At 43.6% G+C, this 19,183-nt stretch overlaps 1 protein-coding gene across 2 annotated transcripts in view; it reads left to right on the top strand.

The window, feature by feature from the left end:
• Positions 1–19,183, top strand: part of DDC (dopa decarboxylase (aromatic L-amino acid decarboxylase)) — a 104,433-nt gene that overhangs the window by 57,296 nt on the left and 27,954 nt on the right. For both annotated transcript variants that reach the window (XM_010831047.1, XM_010831048.1), the window contains exons 8-9: positions 3,097–3,191; positions 8,201–8,268. In XM_010831047.1, coding sequence (XP_010829349.1) covers positions 3,097–3,191; positions 8,201–8,268 — 163 coding nt within the window. The remainder of the gene's footprint in view (positions 1–3,096; positions 3,192–8,200; positions 8,269–19,183) is intronic.

The raw sequence follows: 19,183 nt of genomic DNA, 5'->3' as shown, positions 1-19,183 counted from the left end.
AAGAATTGATGCTTTTGAACTGTGGTGTTGGAGAAGACTCTTGAGAGTCCCTTCGACTGCAAGGAGATCCAACCAGTCCATTCTGAAGGAGACCAGCCCTGGGATTTCTTTGGAGGGAATGATGCTGAGGCTGAAACTCCAGTACTTTGGCCACCTCATGCGAAGAGTCAACTTGTTGGAAAAGACCATGATGCTGGGAAAGATTGAAGGTGAGAGGAGAAGGGGATGACAGAGGATGAGATGGTTGGATGGCATCACTGACTCGATAGACATGAGTTTGAGCAAATGCCAGGAGTTGGTGATGGACAGGGAAGCCTGGAGTACTGCAGTCCATGGGATCACAAAGAATCAGACATGACTTAGCAAATGAACAACAGAGCCATGTGCAGTTATCAGAAATAGTAGACAGCCTCTGTATACTTTTCCCAGTTTGTTCTGATGGTAACATTTTGCAAAACTGCAATACATGTCACAACCAGAAAATTGACATAGTGCAATCTGGGAGGTCCTCTTATTCAGATTTCCCCAATTACGTTTGTCCTCATTTGTGTGTAGGGGGTGTTTATTAAGCCTGGGACAATTTCATCATCACTGGTATAGGTTTATGTATCTGCCACCGCAGTCAAGGTGCTGAATGGTTCCATTGCCACAAGAATCCCTTGTCGTTTATGATTTTTCGCTTGTCTGCAGGAGTTTTAGGCCAAGTTCACAGTTGGAGGGAAGCCAGTCCCCCAGAGCTGCCCTTGGTCCTGACACCAGTTCCCAGGTCAGGGCTTCCTCCCTCGGGTTTGCGGGTTTGACACTCCACACCTGGGAGCAGAGAGGAGGTGCCCGGGGCAGAGTGGGGCGTGGTCCAGCCTGGGGGCTTCTGGTCATCCTCGCCTGTGAGGTCCTCCAGTCCCACAGCAGGATGGTAGGCACAGGGTGGGACCCTCCCTGCCAGGGATGTTCGCTCAGCCTGTAGTGTCAGTCAGGGTGTATCCCTGGGCTGTCGCACGCTGGCCGGGAGGCTGCCTACATTTCCTGGCCCCTCTGGGAGATCCAGTGAATACTTCTAGTTCCCAGTCCTCCAGGACTCAGAACTGATATGAAGTGACCCAAAGCCCCCATTGTAAACCCTGCTGTTGCACTGTCTGGGGGATGAGTCCTAGCAGACACAGCCTTCCCCTCCCCAGAGCCAAGGGCAAAGGCCAGAGTTCCTTGGGGTGAGGCTAGTTCTCTCTGCAGCCTTCTTTCTGGGGACCCCCTTCCCACCTGAGGCCCCTCTGCCTTTCCCCACTCACTGCCCACTCCGAGATCTCCTGTACTCTCTGCAGTGACATAGCCTTGGGGGCTGGCATCATTCCAGCCCCCTCCTTGGGGTCTAAGGTCAGATCTCCTCTCCTCGTCTTCCCAGGTGAGGCCCAGCTAAGGAAAGGGGTTGTGGTTTTATTGTGTGACAAGCATCTTTCTCACGGGGTGAGGGCTGAGGGGTCCCCAGAACTCCATCCCCCTCCTCCTGCCCTCATGGCTATATTCCTTCCTGCCTTGTCTGCCTGAGCTGGGCACAGACCCTGGCATCTGTCAGACTCTACCCAGGTGCCTCTAGCAGAAAATGCAGTTCTCTGACAGCAGCCTCCGTGGCCCCACAGAGAACCCAAACTCGCCCTGAGAGTTTGTGTCCATCCTGTACGCGTGTCTGAAGCTCCTCCCTCCCTCAGTAGAACTGAGCTATAGCAGCGACAGAGGAGAGCATTCCTGCAGCGGTGCTGGCCATTGCGTCCTTTCCTGATCCCATTTCTCCTAAGACTTCGTGCCCTTTCTGGCACACAGCCACATCTGTGGGGGCTCTGAGGGCACCCGGGGGCAGGCACTTTAGGCCTCACCCACTGTGACCCTCTGTGTTAATTATCATTGTCCCAGGACACATTTGATCTTAATCCAACTGAGGGCTTTCGTTCCTTCCATTCTGAAGTTCAAACTGAATCACGGCTTTGAAATGTCTCTTCCATCTTTTATCAGCAGAATTCAGAACTGCTCCTCACTCCTCATAGCATTGTGTGTGATGAACCAGCATCACGCAGGCAAAAGTGAATTGTGAATCTATTCACCTGCACAGATGCATTGGCAGGTCCTGACCGGCCCCTGCAAGGGTGCCCTGATCCAGGTCTCCTGAGGCAGCATCTGCCCCCATAAAGGAAGGAGCCCACCCCTTGATCTAGACCCACCAGCTCTCCTGCTTGCGTATTTCACAGCCATGGGAAGCACCCAGTGCTGAGGCTGGGGAAAGTCACAGTGATCATGTCATTCCTCGCTGAGTCTGCCCTAGTGTTGTGATGGGTACAGTATGAGTGTCATCTGGTTTATCCCTCAGGGTCTGAGTGCTGCTTTATCTCCATTTGCTGAGAGCAGAGGAGCGTGCAGCACGGCAGGCAGGAAGGCCACATGGCAGCTGGGCACCTGGGGGAGGGATTTGAACCCAGATGCACGTGAATTGAGGAGCACGTTCAGACAGGACTCCCTCCCAGCTCAATGCTAGAAGGTTCCTGTACTGTGAGGCCCTTCTAGCATGGCTGGAACATAAAATTCACACTCATGAAAGGAGCTGAGAAGATTCAGGAAGCATAAAATAGGTGCCTGAACTTCCTGTGGAGATGGAGCAGGGTAGAGAGACCAGTGGGGACTGTGGTTGGTCCCAACCTCAAGAGATGCTTGTGGGAAGGGCTTCAGAGCCCAGAGAATTGGAAAGACAGTTTGCAGTGAGTGAGGCGGGGAGAGCAGAGCAGAGTGCATACCTGGAGTTGATGTAGACAGTGGGATGCGAGTGGGATATGCTGGTCTCATGGAGCTCTGCTGGGCCTGAGGGTCAACTCTGAAAGTCCAGGTGCTCCCCTCGCCTCCATGCACGTGCTGCTTACTGGTCCCCGTGCCCGGCGCTGTCGGGCCAGCAACAATGAAGGGGTGCTGCCTCAGCATCACCGCCTGTCAGGGATGCAGACATCAGACCGACAAACGCTATTGACAGACGATGTTGAAAAGGTGTCGGGATGGGACAGGTGCTTGACTCCAGCACGGGGACATCCCTCTAAGAACTCACAGGTCATTTCTGGGCTTCAGGTCACAAGGAGGGCTTGTGGCTGCACGTGGACGCCGCCTACGCAGGCAGTGCCTTCATCTGCCCTGAGTTCCGGCATCTTCTGAATGGCGTGGAGGTGAGTGTTCTCTTTAACAAGATCACTTTTATTTATTTACTTATTAAAGTTTTTTTGGAGGGTAGTTGCTTTACACTGTTGTGTTAGTTTCTGCTGTATAGCAAAGTGAATCAGTTACACATAGTCAGTGCTCTGCGACGAGCTCAATGGGCAGGAAATCAGCAAGACCATTTTTAAAAGGTATATATACTGTGATCAGTGATTTGTCTTTATAATTTTTCGCTACTGTGGTTCATTTCAGCAAGTCATTTCCATACCCATTTCTGTGATGATTAGAAGTTACACCTCCCTGTGACAGGGGGTGAGAACCTTCCTGGTTCCAAAAACTGTCTTCTCAAAGAAGACAACCTGATGTTCATACTATTTCTCAGTCTGCAGATCCTGGGCAGAGCTGTCATTATAGGATAGATTTTTAGTTCATAAGATGATGGGGAAATATTTAGGAAGAAAATAAAATCTTAATGCATTTCAGATCAATGGGTAGTTTTTAAAAACCAGCCCACCATTCTATTCAATCTAGGTCAATGTCACAGTCGTGTTCTGATCATGTGACTGAGCATGATGTTCACGTTCATAGAGATGGAACGAGCAGCCATCAACGCATTTAAATGTCCTGCGCACACTCAGAATTTGGAATATATGGCCTGAAATGCCTCCTAAAACATCTGATTCTTTTGAGAAACAGCAATCAAAATGGTTGACCGATGGTCTGCTTCTCCAGGGTGCAGACTTAACGCACAGAGATGATCTTAGGGACAGATCCTAATAAATTATTCCAGACCCAAGCAGGTTTTCACTGTCAGCAGCTCGCAGGGCAGGAGGTTCCTTCTTGCCAGGGACTCAGATGTACATGCAGCGAAGGGCCCAGAGCAGCAGGCTTTGTCAGTAATGATTTCATGCTCAGAGACAGGGGTTTCTGGAGACCATGGCCTCATGTGGTGCAGGAATCAAGGGTGTTGTCTTGGGATTGAACAGCTGGTTTGCATCCTGGCTTTGCGCCAAGACCAGCCTTGAGCCCTTGGGCAGGCTAGTAACCTCTCCATACCCCACAAAATGGATTTCGTAATCAAGCCTCCTTTGAGGGGTTATTATAAAAGTCAGAAGCGTTAATCATATTTAAAGCGCTGAGAAGCAGCACCCACACACAGCAAGCTGTGCACACAGTACATGTTGTTCTCATTTCTCACTACAGCCTGGAGAGACTGTCCCTCCAAGCCTCTCTCTGATCTGTTGTCTGCTGCCAATCAATTTCCTAATGACTGATTTGAATTCTCATAACGCCATAATACTAGAAAAGTAGGTATCAGTGGTATATAATACAAAATTCTCATCTTTGAAATGAGTAAGCCTTTTGTCACTAATGAATAAAGATGCATTCTGGTTTATGCCTCCATCACATCCATCCATTCATTCACTCATTCATTCAGTAATTACTTATTGATCTCTGAATGTGTGCAAAGGCTTAGATCAATCCTCGAGGGTACATGGAGGCCTCTGGAAATCTTGGGAAGGGGTGAAAGTACATGAGAAGTTCTGGTAACAGGGTGCTCACACTGACTCCTGTAGTTCATGGCTGATAGTTAGGTGGGTGTTTGGTGCTGGGAAATGAAGAAGAAATCTCTCCACCTTGTAAATGCATTTTGTTGTGGTCCTGTGTGTGATGATACATATTACTGGGAATGTCTCCCTCCCCTGGGACCTCAAGAGATCAGGGGCAAAGCATCCATCAGGATGTATGTGCCCCTCCCAAGGCCTGGTCTTTTCTGAGTGTCTAGTGTAGAATTTCATGATCTGTTCCCACTACACTCTTCTCTTCCTTATGAACCAACAACTCAAAGTTTCACTTTCATGAGGTGGGTGTCTAATTGTCAGACCACCGCAGAGGTGGGGCAGCACCTCTCTGCAGTGAGTTCCTATCAGTATCAGATAGGGTTTCATACCCAACAATGAGTAACACCATCCAACCTCCTATGGTCGCTGGGCTGGGAGGGCTGGCTGCTCAGCTGGCAGATAAGGGACTGTAATATCCTGTCTACCCGGCCCAGCCCTGCTGATAAGCGCCTTCCTCTCCATCAGCAGGAAGAAACATCCCTGTGGGTAACGAAAGACCCAGAGGTTTAAAGAGATCAGCCCCCAGGAGGAAACTAATGAAATTCCCAGCAAACAAAGCCCTTCTTTCACCTTTTGTTTCTCGTTATCAACAAATGAAACTCCTTGTCATTTCCTGCCTCTTTCTCAACTCTGCTTTTTATTGGAACCTGGAGGGAAATGAATCTGCGCCCCTAGAGTGGGTGGAGGGGTGAGGTGGCCATCAGCAGCTCCAGTGTCTGCCCTCCGGCCCCGCCTGGCCCCTCCTGCTCCCCCACTCGTCAGGATGGAGGAGAGGTGTCCCAAAGCCTTTGTCCTTCAAAAGACTTTGAAGCTTTCCCCCCAGGAGATTCCTCCCAACTGGGGTCTCGGCATGGCCACTGTCGTCACCTGCTTCAATTATAGATGCAGGCACATGGCCTCAGGTGGACTCAGGTCCTGTCACTCAGCCAGAGGACAAGCCAGGGGCACGTGCTCTGAAAAGTCAGTGAAAACACAGACTGCCCTAGTCAGTCTTTCTGGTTGAAATCTCTTATTTGTCCTACTTGAAAATAGGTTGACACTTGAACTTGACGAGTGACCCTAGAGCCAGTTGTTGGCAGTTGTTACCACTGGTGTCCAGAGATCCTCTCACTGTTTTGAGTATAATGAATGTGGTGTCTTTGGAACGAAGAAAATATTTAGAGAAACAAGAACAGTTGTTGCTCTATTACATCCATATTGGTAAAGTGAAAATTGAAGTTGTGTCCGACTCTTTGCGACTCCATAGACTGTAGCCTACCAGGCTCCTCTGTCCATGGGATTTTCCAGGCAATAGTACTGGAGTGGATTGCCATTTCCTTCTCCAGGGGATCTTCCCAACCCAGGGCTCGAACCCGGGTCTCCCGCATTGTAGACAGATGCTTTACCAGGGAAGTCAATGCCACCAGGGAAGTCAATTCAATGAAAAATGGGCTGATCCTGATTGCTGTATATTAGTTACGATATTTTCATTTCCTATTGTTGATCATGGTATGTATACTCTGAGAACTTTGCTAGTTCATAAAGTTTGGGAAACATGCACAAAGTATTTTCTAAGCTGAATCAGTCCAATTTTCTTCCATAGCACCTGTGAATTAAAATTCCGATTGTCAAATAGTCTAGTAGTTTGAAGTGTGGATAAATTTTATGTGACTTCGGACTATGCAAAATTGAAAGTACACAGCATAAAATATGAATAACATCTCATTTTATGTGGAAAAGTAGAACTATGACTTTCCTCAAAAACAAATTGGGATTCACCAGTGTCAAAGCAGGAGAGCCCACTGAACTATAAAGTGTGTTTGTGTTGCTTCTTGGGGGTGGGCATCCTCATGGATGATAGAAATCCCATGACCTTTCATATGCTTTGAAATTCTGTGTGTTTTATATTATCCAAGGTCTTTGAAATGCATCCCTTGATCCAAATGCGATAGCCCCACACCAAATTAGGATTAACACATTTATTTTTGCATATATTTTTAGGAAGGCCTTAGATATTATCTAATTCCTATCCCTCACATAAATTCCCATGGAAAAATGCTGCGGCCACATCAGTAAATAAAGGGTGTTACAGCCATCCAGACATCACCTCACAGCCGCCCCCGAAAGTGAGCCTTGTGGGGACTCGGGATAGGAATGCCCAGCACACTGGCCCTAGGTAGCTGAGATGCCCATCAAGGTAATGATTTCATTGAGCCCAGACTCATGCATCTTCCCACACAAAGAAAAGCCCTAAATTCCTTAACTTGACATATTTGGTTTCCTTGGCCTGTGTGATAAGTCACTTCAGTCATGTCTGACTCTTTGCGACCCTATAGACTATAGCCTGCCAGGCTCCTCTGTCCATGGGATTCTCCAGGCAAGAATACCAGAGTGGGCTTCTGACCCAGGGATCAAACCCTCGTCCCCTGCATCTCCTGCATTACAGGCAGATTCTTTACCACTGAACCACCAGGGAAGCCCTTGGTTTCCTTTAATTGACAGTAATGTTTTGATGTTCCAACTACCTGATCTTTGTTGCAAAAACCCCTATATAGCTTGGCCTCCCCCTTCCCTCTTCAGGGCCGTCCCTCAGAGTGACCTGAGATGCTGTCTTCTGGGCTTGGAGTCCTGGGAAAGTCTGTCAAATAAAGCATAACTCTCAGCTTTTAGCTTGTGCTTTTTTTCCCAGCCGACAACCTGGTACCTTTTATGCCCAGTGGACCACAGTCTAATTCTGGTTCTGTGGGTGTGCCCTGCAGGGTGCCCAAGGTACAGCCCTACCAGCTCAACGAGTCCCTCCCCTCGCCCTCTATGAGCAAAGCCTGGTTTAGGGCCGCCTGGGACGTCATTTTATAAGCCCTGCCCAATGACTGCTCTCACCAGTTCTCTGGACATAACCAGAGCTGCTTGAGATCACAGCCACTTTTCATCACATGGCTCCCCAACCTGTATGGCCCTACAACAACAGAGCAGTTACAGGGTTTGCACCAGACAGTTTCTGCATCACCCTCAGGACCCATGCTGAGGCGTTCACGGCTGTTATCTCATGACTTTTCTACAAAGCAGGACTCCCATCCGGACACACAGAGAAGCAGTTGTGCCCAGATGCCAACCCAGATTCTCTGGCTCCAAAGCGCTTTTCCTCCCTTTGTGCCTCAGCCCAGAATCAGATATATTAGCTTCATGTTTCATGAGATAGGATTTGAAATGGATGAAATGAGGCTCAGGTAGCTTGGGATAGCTGCCCAAGTGCCCATGAGCCCCAGACCCCACAGTTTCACCTGATTCCCATTCTGTCTGACTGATCAGACAATTTTTATTTGAGAATACAAACTGTTAATTACTATGCATGAGGTCTTGTTTTAGCTAAGCATTAATAATTGAAGTGTTTTCTTTTTGTTGTTCTTATTCCTTGGCAGTTTGCAGATTCATTTAACTTTAATCCCCACAAATGGCTCTTGGTGAATTTTGACTGCTCTGCCATGTGGTAAGTTTCCCTGTTCACTAGATGTCAATTACCATGCAATTTACCCTGCTTCCTAGACAAGTTCATATGAAAGAAACCTGGCAGGTGAAGTGACATTGCTGGGGAAACACAAAAAACACTGCCTGCCTGCATTTCTGCACAATGGGTAGAGTTCTTACTAAATCTTACCCTGTCGTATGCTGTCATCTAGAACATATTGGCACAAGAGAAGTTTAACAGAGAAAATATCTGATCTAATTTACCTAGTATTAACAACAAAAAAAAAAACAATACAAATTAACCTTAGTACATATTTGTAATTCATTTGCTTCTATGTTTTTATTCTTAAATGTTTAATAAATCTAAGTCTAAATGTTTAAAAGCATTTGCTAAGCAAAAAGAAAAGTAATTCTGTTTTCTAAGAAGTTCCCTGGAAATTCTTAATAGCTGTACCATCAGCACATTGGTTATATTTAGAACAAGAAAAAAGAATTCAGAAATCAAAGGGGATGACATTTCACTGCACTGATGATGTTTAAAGAAATAATGAAGACCAGAGTAGAATGGGATCACTAGAAAATGTTGCTTCTTAGTTTATTAGAGTAAGAAGTTGGTTAATGAATCCTTAGATCTAGGAGTTTCGCATGAATTTTGTGCAAAATTGTTTATTGTGTAATTAAGGGAAATGGAGTTCCACCTTAAAAAGCTGAGGAAAGCAACTGAAGTCAGTTCTCCAAGTTCACCTTAACTTATCTATCTAATGATAAGCTGCACTCAGTGCTTTGTTGTTGTCGTTTAGTCACTAAAGCATGTCTAACCCTTTGCGAGCCCATGGACTGTAGCCCGCCAGGCTCCACTGTTCATGGGATTTCTAAGGCAAGAATATTGGAGTGCCTTGCCTTTTCCTTCTCCACAGGATCTTCCCAGTCTGGGAATTGAACTTGTGTCTCCTGCATTGGCAGGCAAGTTCTTTACCACTGTTTTAGGTCCTTTTTGGTCAGTCTTAGCCACAAACTCTGATACATGATTTTAAAACCCTTTTGTATTTGGGTGAAAGTTTGTCAGAAATGCGAATAAGAACTTAGAAAAGCTATAGCTTTTATGAATGTTAGTGTTCTTGTGGTTGTGTTTGCCTATTTTACCCAAAGGAGAACACTTTGAGGAGAGTTTGTATAGCATGTCAAAACTCCCTTTGCTCTAACTTTAAATTGGGTTGAGATGGAATTCTTTTCTGCTGGGGTATTTTGATCAGGTCAGACACTGTCTGAGGGCTTCCCTGGTGGCTCAGACAGTAAAGAATCTGCCTGCAATGTGGGTTTGATCCCTGAATCAGGAAGATCCCCTGGAGTTGCTACCAACTCCAGTATTTTTTTTAAGTAATTATTTTTTTAATTGGAGGCTAATTACTTTACAGTATTGTAGTGTTTTGCCATATGTTGACATGAATCAGCCATGGGTGTACATATGTTCCCCATCCTGAACCTCCTCCTACCTCCCTCTTCATCCCATCCCTCAAGGTCATCCCAGTGCACCGGCCCTGAGCACCCTGTCTTATGCATCAAATCTGGACTGGTGATCTATTTCATATTTGGTAATATACATGTTTCTATGCTATTCTCTCAAATCATCCCACCCTTGCCTTCTCCCACAGAGTCCAAAAGTCTGTTCTTTACATCTCTGTCTCTTTTGCTGTCTCACATATAGGGTCATCGTTATCATCTTTCTAAATTCCATATATATACATTAATATATTGTATTGGTGTTTTTCTTTCTGACTTACTTCACTCTGTACAATAGGCTCCAGTTTCATCCACCTCATCAGAACTGATGCAAATGCATTCTTTTTAATAGCTGAGTAATATTCCATGTGTATATGTACCACAGCTTTCTTATCCATTCATATGCCGATAGGCATCTAGGTGGCTTCCATGTCCTGGCTATTGTAAACAGTGCTGCAATGAACATTGGGGTACACGTGTCTCTTTCAATTCTGGTTTCCTCAGTGTGTATGCCCAGCAGTGGGATTGCTGGGTCATATGGCAGTTCTATTTCCAGTTTTTTAAGGAATCTCCACTCTGTTCTCCATAGTGTCTGTACTAGTTTGAATTCCCACTAACAGTGTAAGAGGGTCCCCTTTTCTCCACACCCTCTCCAGCATTTATTGCTTGTAGACTTTTGGATAGCAGCCATCCTGACTGGCATGAGATGGTACCTCACTGTGGTTTTGATTTGCATTTCTCTGATAATGAGTGATGTTGAGCATCTTTTCATGTGTTTGTTAGCCCTCTGTATGTCTTCTTTGGAGAAATGTCTGTTCAGCTATTTGGCCCATTTTTTGATTAGGTCATTTATTTTTCTGGGATTGAGCTGCAGGAGCTGCCTGTATATTTTTGAGATTAATTCTTTGTCAGTTGTTTCGTTTGCTATTATTTTCTCCCATTCTGAAGGCTGTCTTTTTACCTTGATTATAGTTTCCTTGTTGTGCAAAAGCTTTTAAGTTTAATTATGTCCCATTTGTTTATTTTTGCTTTTATTTCCATATTCTGGGAGGTGGGTCATAGAGGATCCTGCTGTGATTTATGTCAGAGAGTGTTTTGCCTATGTTTTCCTCTAGGAGTTTTATAGTTTCTGGTCTTACGTTTAGATCTTTAATCCATTTTGAGTTTATTTTTGTGTATGGTGTTAGAAGTTGTATATGGTGTTAGAAAGTTTCATTCTTTTGCACTTGGTTGACCAGTTTTCCCAGCACCACTTGTTAAGGAGATTGTCTTTTCTCCATTGTGTAGCCTTGCCTCCTTTGTCAAAGATAGGGTGTCCATAGGTGCGTGGATTTATCTATGGGCTTTCTATTTTGTTCCATTGCTCTATATTTCTGTCTTTGTGCCAGTACCATACTGTCTTGATGACTATAGCTTTGTAGCATAGCCTGAAGTCAGGCAGGTTGATTCCTCCAGTTCCATTCTTCTTTCTCAAGATTGCTTTGGCTATTCGAGGTTTTTTGTATTTCCATACAAATTGTGAAATTATTTGTTCTAATTCTCTGAAAAATACCATTGGTAATTTGATAGGGATTGTATTGAATCTATAGATTTCTTTGGGTAGTATACTCATTTTCACTATACTGATTCTTCTGATCCATGAACATGGTGTATTTCTCTATTTGTGTCATCTTTGATTTCTTTCATCAGTGTTTTATAGTTTTCTATATATAGGTCTTTTGTTCTTTGGGTAGATTTATTCCTAAGTATTTTATTATTTTCATTGCAATGGTAAATGGAACTGTTTCCTTAATTTCTCTTTCTGTTTTCTCATTGTTAGTGTATAGGAATGCAAGAGATTTCTGAGCATTAATTTTATATCCTCCAACTTTACTATATTCATTGATTAGCTCTAGTAATTTTCTGGTGGTGCCTTTAGGGTTTTCTGTGTAGATCATGTCATCTGCAAACAGTGAGAGTTTTACTTCTTCTTTTACAATCTGGATTCCTTTTATTTCTTTTTCCTCTCTGATTGCTGTGGCTAAAACTTCCAAAACTATGTTGAATAGTAGTGGTGAGAGTGGGCAAGCTCATCTTGTTCCGGACTTTAGGGGAAATGCTTTCAATTTTTCACCATTGAAGATAATGTTTGCTGTGGGTTTATCATAGATGGCTTTTATTATGTTGAGGTATGTTCCTTCTATACCTGCTGTCTGAAGGTTTTGTTTTTTTTTAGTCATAAATGGATGTTGAATTTTGTCGAAGGCTTTCTCTGCATGTATTGAGATAATCATATGATATTTATCATTCAAATTGTTAATGCAGTGTATCACATTGATTGATTTGCAAATATTGAAGAATCCTTGCATCCCTGGGATAAAGCCCACTTGGCCAGGATGTATGATCTTTTTAATATGTTGTTGGATTCTGTTTGCTAAAATTTTGTTGAGGACTTTTACATCTATATTCATTAGTGATATTGGCCTGTAGTTTTCTTTAGTTGTGGCATCTTTGTCTGGTTTTGGTATTAGGGTGATGATGGCTTCATAGAATGAGTTTGGCAGTTTACCTTCCTCTGCAATTTTCTGGAAGAGTTTGAGTAGGATAGGTGTTAGCTCTTCTCTAAATTTTTGGTAGAATTCATCTGTGAAGCCATCTGGTCCTGGGTATTTGTTTGTTGGAAGATTTTTTATTACGGTTTTGATTTCTGTGCTTGTGATGGGCCTGTTAAGATTTTCTGTTTCTTCCTGGTTCAGTTTTGGAAGGTTATACTTTTCTAAGAATTCGTCCATTTCTTCCAAGTTGTCCATTTCATTGGCATATAGTTGCTGATAGTAGTCTCTTATGATCCTTTGTATTTCTGTGTTGTCTGTTGTGATTTCTCCATTTTCATTTCTAATTATGTTGACTTGATTCTTCTCCTTTTTTCTTGATGAGTCTGGCTAATGGTTTGTCTATTTTATTTATCTTCTCAAAGAATCAGCTTTTAGTTTTGCTGTTTTTGCTATAGTCTCCTTTGTTTCTCTTTCATTTATTTCTGCCCTAATTTTTATGATTTCTTTCCTTCTACTAACCCTGGGGTTCTTCTTTTTCTAGTTGCTTTAGGTGTAAAGTTAGGTTATTTATTTGATTTTTCTTCTGTTTCTTGAGTTAGGCTTGTATTGCTATGAACCTTCCCCTTAGCACTGTTTTTACTGAATCCCATAGGTTTGGGGTTGCTGTGTTTTCATCTTCATTCATTTCTATGCATATTTTTATTTCTTTTTTGATTTCTTCTGTGATTTGTTGATTATTCAGAAGTGTGTTATTTAGCCTCCATATGTCTGTATTTTTAATAGTTTTTTTTTTTCTTGTAGTTGACATCTAATCTTACTTCATTGTGATCAGAAAAGATGCTTGAGATGATTTCAATGTTTTTGAATTTACCAAGGCTAGATTTATGGCCCAGGATGTGACCTATCCTGGAGAAAGTTCTGTGTGCACTTGAGAAATAGGTGAAATTCATTGTTTTGGGGTGAAATGTCCTATAGATATCAATTAGGTCTAACTGGCCCATTGTATCATTTAAAGTTTGTGTTTCTTTGCTAATTTTCTGTTTAATTGGTCTATCCATAGGTGTGAGTGGGGTATTAAAGTCTCCCATTATTATTGTGTTACTGTTAACTTCCCCTTTCATACTTGTTAGCATTTGCCTTACATATTCCGGTGCTCCTATGTTGGGTGCATATATATTTATAATTGTTATATCTTCTTCTTGGATTGATCCTTTGATCATTATGTAGTGTCCTTCTTTGTCTCTTTTCACAGCCTTTATTTCAGTCTATTTTATCTGATAAGAGTATTGCTACTCCTGCTTTCTTTTGGTCTCCATTTGCATGAAATATCTTCTGCCAGCCCTTCACTTTCCATCTGTATGTGTCCCTAGATTTGAGGTGGATCTCTTGTAGGCAGCATATATAGCGGTCTTGTTTTTGTATCCATTCAGCCAGTCTTTGTCTTTTGGTTAGGGCATTCAACCCATTTACATTTAAGGTAATTATTGATAAGTATGATCCCATTGCCATTTACTTTGTTGTTTTGGGTTCAAGTTTATAAACTTTTCTGTGTTTCCTGTCTAGAGAAGATCCTTTAGCATTTGTTAAAGAGCTGACTTGGTGGTGCTGAATTCTCTCATCTTTTGCTTGTCTGTAAAGCTTTTGATTTCTCCTTCATATTTAAATGAGATCCTTGCTGGGTACAGTAATATGGATTATAGGTTTTTCTCTTTCATCACTTTAAGTGTCTCCTGCCATTCCCTTCTGGCCTGAGGAGTTTCTATTGAAAGATTAGATGTTATCCTTATGGAAATCCCCTTGTGTGTTATTTGTTGCTTTTCCCTCGCTACCTTTAATATTTGCTCTTTTTGTTTGATCTTCATTAATTTGATTAATATGTGTCTTGGGGTGTTTTGCCCTGGATTATTCCTGTTTGCGACCCTCTGGGTTTCTTGGACTTGAGTGTATATTTCCTTCCCCATTTAAGGGAAGTTTTTAACTCTTATCTCCTCAAGTATTTCTCATGACCTTTCTTTTTGTCTTCTTCTTCTGGGACCCCCATGATTTGAATGTTGGGGCATTTAACATTGTCCTAGAAGTCTCTGAGGTTGTCCTCATTTAATTCTTTTTTCCTCGCTGCTTCATTTATTTCCACCATTCTATCTTCCACCTCACTTATCCTATCTTCTGCCTCAGTTATTCTACTATTGGTTCCCTCCAGCATGCTTTTGATCTCAGTTATTGCATTATTCACTATTGATTGACTCTTTTTTATTTCTTCTAGTCCTTGTTAAACATTTATTGCATCTTCTCAATCCTTGTCTCTAGTCTATTTATCTGTAACTCCATTTTGTTTTCAAGATTTTGGATCATCTTTACAATCATTATTCTGAATTCTTGTTCAGGTAGATTCCCTATCTCTTCCTCTTTTGTTTGGTTTGGTGGGCATTTATCCTGTTCCTTTACCTGCTGAACGTTTCTCTTCCTTTTCATCTTGTTTAGATTGCTGTGTTTGGGGTGGCCTTTCTGTATGCTGGAAGTTTGTGGTTCCTCTTTATTGTGGAGGTTCCTCCCTGTGGGTGGGGTTAGACTAGTGGCTTGTCAAGGTTTCCTGGTTAGGGAAGCTTGTGTCTGTGTTCTGGTGGGTGGAGCTGGATCTCATCTCTCTGGAGTGCAATGAAGTGTCCAGTAGTGTGTTTTGAGGTGTCTGTGGGTTTGGTGTGACTTTTGGCTACCTGTATTTTAATGCTCAGCGTTATGTTCCTGCACTGTTGGAGAATTAGCTTGGTATGTCTTGCTCTGGAACTTGCTGGCTCTTGGGTGGAGCTTGCTTTCAGTGTAGGTATGGAGGCTTTTGATGAGCTTTTGTCAATTAATGTTCCCTAGAGTCAGGAGTTTTCTGGTGTTCTGAAGTTTTGGATTTAAGCCTCCTGCCTCTGGCTTTCAGTCTTATTCTTACATAGCTTCTTGACTTCTCCATCCATACAGCACTGATGATAAAACTTCTAGGTTAATGGTGAAAAGATTCTCCACAGTGAGGGACACCCAGAGAGGTTCACAAAGTTACATGGAGAAGAGAAGAGGGAGGAGGGAGATAGAGGTGACCAAGAGGAGAAGAGAGGGAATCAAAAGGGGCGAGAGCAATCTAGCCAGTAATCAATTCCCTAAGTGTTCTTCACAGCCTGTAACACCCAGAGAGTTTCACAGAGTTAAGTAGAGAAGAGAAGAGGGAGGGAGGAGATAGAGGTGACCTGGAGGAGAAAAGGGAGCATCAAAAGGGGAGAGAGCAATCAAACCAGTAATCACACCCCCAAGTAAAAATGGCCAACTCCAGTAGTCTTGCCTGGAGAATTCCATGGACAGAGGAGCCTGGTGGGTTACAGTCCACAGGGTCAGATGCTATTGAGCAACTAACACACAGACACAGATGCTATCTGAAGGAGTTGGTAGATGGAATGTGGCTCCAGAGTACCCAACTGGCATGGAGTCAATGTGAGTCCCCATGTGTATCCCAGAGGCCTTGGTTCTGGGAGAAGGGCTGGCCTCAGAGCAGATTAACTAGCAGCTAAGTGGTCTTCAGTGGCCAGTGATCCATTTGACTGAGAAAAGCCACAAAATCAGCCTGGACAGACCAGCTGATGGCTGGTTGGGGAAGAAATGAGATGACTCCAGATGGTCTCGTGGTAAGCTGTGGTGTTTTACTCATTTCCTGGGTAAAATAATATCAGAAATGGATGTTCAATGAGTCCCGGTAGATGCAGCTCCATCAACACACTAATTAGCCAAAGTCAGTGGCCCTGCCAGTGGCCCTGCAAAGGGGACACTGACTTCACTGCTCCATCTTCTGATGCGGAGACTGCAGCTGTCAGCGAGCACTCATGTATGACCCGGATACTGAGACGTGATAAGGTGAATACAATGAAAGCAGCATTGCACCCCTGTGTCCAGAAAGCCAGGGAGCGAGTAAAGGATAAGAGAAGACTTGCTTCATCAGGGGCTTTTCTCAGAGCCTGGTGTGACGGCTGAGGCTGCCATAGATGCTGGGTGAAGATTCAGGAGCTTCCTACCAGCTAGTTTGAAAGGCTAAATAAACAAATGAGTGAAGATTTAAATTATAATAGAGGATATGCCTCCTTTCTCCTGAGTCAGTGTGGTCCTGAACAGAATCATTGTCAAGGGTTCTGAGGTGATTTCATCTATCTGGGAGAATCAGGTCTCTCCTAAACCCGGGGTTCATCCCACGATATCATAATGATAATATGAACATTGATTGATGGAATTTGATCTGGAAGGATTTTTGTTTTAACATAGTAATTACTAACCTGTACTATTTTGGGCCCTGTGCTTACATTACTTTTCTAGGGCTGCCATAACAAAGAACCATATATTGGGCAGTTTAAACAATAGAAATCTAATTCTGGAGGCTGGAAGTCCAAGGTCAAGGTGTGAGAAGGGCTGGTTCCCCCTGAGACCTCTCTCCTTGGTGTATAGATGGCTGTCTTCTCCCTGGGTTTTCATATGGTCTGTTCTCCATGCCTGTCTGTGTTTGGTGACGTGGTATCTGAAAGAGGGCTCATGAGGAGGGTCCAGGCAATGAGTGTCCTGAGGGCCAGGGGGAGAGGTAGCCAGTGCAGAGGCCCTGAGACATGAATGTGCACAGCAGAGAACTCAGAATAGGTCACAGGGACTGCAGATGGTTTTCTGTGGTCCACATGGATTTTGAATTTGTTTAAAATAAGCTGTTTACATTTTAAAGTTGGTGTTTTTCCATATGCTTGCAACTTTACAAAGTTTCATCAATTACTGAGAGCCTTTAAAGAGTCATTTCCGTGGGTCTCAGTTGCTGGGGTGTCCTTCCCACCTGGCACAATCCAGTGGCCCCACACACAGCCTGGCCCTGTGCTCCTGTGGGCACCAGGCTTCCAGAGCATGCATACATGAGTGATGCTTTCCAGAAACTTCCAGCTTGAAGAAATGATGTGCCAACTTAAATTACAGCACTGGATTCTATCAAGAAGCGACATATAAACCTGAGTTCTTGGGCTGTCTGGAGAGAATTCCCCTACCCTCACTGGCAGCAGAGGGGGACATACCTAAACCCACATCCAGGGGTGCCCATAAAGCATCTTTATGGCAATAAAGATGCTTGAGTACAAATTTTACACTCAAGATATTATCTGCTGTTAGGTGCCCTTTTCTTCTTCATGCATCACCTCATCTAATCCTATTGCAGCCTTGTTGGTACAGGGATTATCCTGGTTTCTTAGCTGAGGGTACTGGGGTTCTGAGACATGCATGGGATCACTAGCGGCAGACAACCATCCATGCTAGAGCCACATGTTTGATACAATAGGGGTAAAGTGTTAGAAACTATAACTGAGTAAAAAGAGTCAGAGACAGAATTAAGTATCTCCCAAGATGCAACTGATCACAGGCACGCAAAACAATATACATTTTACAAACACACACAAAAGGATACACAGCAAATTCATTGGACTTGTTCCAATTGGGTATAAAAAAGAGCTTTCTTGGGGTGAATGAGGCAAAATAGAGCCTAGATTCTATGCCCACTTTTGTTCAAGCTGACTCTGATTCCACTTTCTCTTCATATACTGAAAACAGTCCTGGACTTTAGCCCCGGCATGTACAGTCTAGAGGTAGAGGAGAGTGGATGGACCACAGCATCTCTCTCCTGTTTCAGGGCAGCTGCCCCTTCACCTACCTGAGTGGCAAATCCACTGAGCAGATCCCTAATTAGGGACCCCTGAGTGTTTTCAGAGGATGTGAGCGCATCTTGCAGCCTGGTGACAGGGAGCGGGGCTAAGAGTCTATTCAGAGGCTTTTTGCCCTGTGCTGTATATCCAGGGAATCATGTTAAGCTATTTTGCTATTCTAAGAGGTATTGCAGTAAAAATGAGCTATCCTAACACAATAGGACAGAGACAATAAGGACGCTTGTAAGAACTGGATTTTGGGAAAAGCCAGGTATCCTTCAACACCTCAGAGATGAAAACAAGCAAACACACAGCTTTATGTTGTACATTTTTTTATGTTGTTGTTTAGCTGCTGAGTCATGTCTGATTCTTTGTGACCCTATGGACTGTAGCCTGCCAGCCTCCTCTGTCCATGGGATTCTCCAGGCAAGAATACTGGAGTAGGTTGCCATATCCTCCTCCAGGGTATCTTCCTGACCCAGGGATCAAACCCAAGTCTCCTGCATTGGCAGAAGGATTTTCACTGCTGAGCCACCAGGGAACCCTTGAATTTTTCTTTTATAGATATGTTTAAAGATTTTGCTAACACAACACATAAGATAAAAATGGATATTTTTTATTGCTCTGGCTTTTTTGTATTCCTCAAAATCAGAAGCATCTCTTTTTGGTTTAGTGAAATTTTACCAATGGTTAATCTGTAATTTAAAACAAACTTGTTGACTATAATCTCTAAATATTGAAATGGACAAGATAATTGAAGTTTTTAAACTTGCCCTCATTACAAGCATAGGAAATATGTTTTATAATGATTTCATTATTCTGTTCATTAGCTTTTTATTGTTCATTTGGGTATTTTGAATGTTTTCTATGTAAATATGAACCAGTGTGCTCTGACCTTCAGTTCAGTTCAGTTCAGTTCAGTTCAGTCACTCAGTCGTGTCCGACTCTTTGAGACCCCATGAATCGCAGCACGCCCGGCCTCCCTGTCCATCACCAACTCCCAGAGTTCACTCAGACTCACGTCCATTGAGTCAGTGATGCCATCCAGCCATCTCAACCTCTGTCATCCCCTTTTTCTCCTTCCCCCAATCCCTCCCAGCATCAGAGTCTTTTCCAAAGAGTCAACTCTTCACATGAGGTGGCCACAGTACTGGAGTTTCAGCTTTAACATCATTCCCTCCAAAGAACACCCAGGGCTGATCTCCTTCAG

This window comes from Bison bison, unplaced genomic scaffold, assembly GCF_000754665.1.
Source record: "Bison bison bison isolate TAMUID 2011002044 unplaced genomic scaffold, Bison_UMD1.0 scf7180017864522, whole genome shotgun sequence".
Taxonomy (NCBI): domain Eukaryota; kingdom Metazoa; phylum Chordata; class Mammalia; order Artiodactyla; family Bovidae; genus Bison; species Bison bison.
The sequence above is the reverse complement of the archived record's forward strand: the minus strand, read 5'-3'. Positions and strand labels throughout refer to the sequence as shown.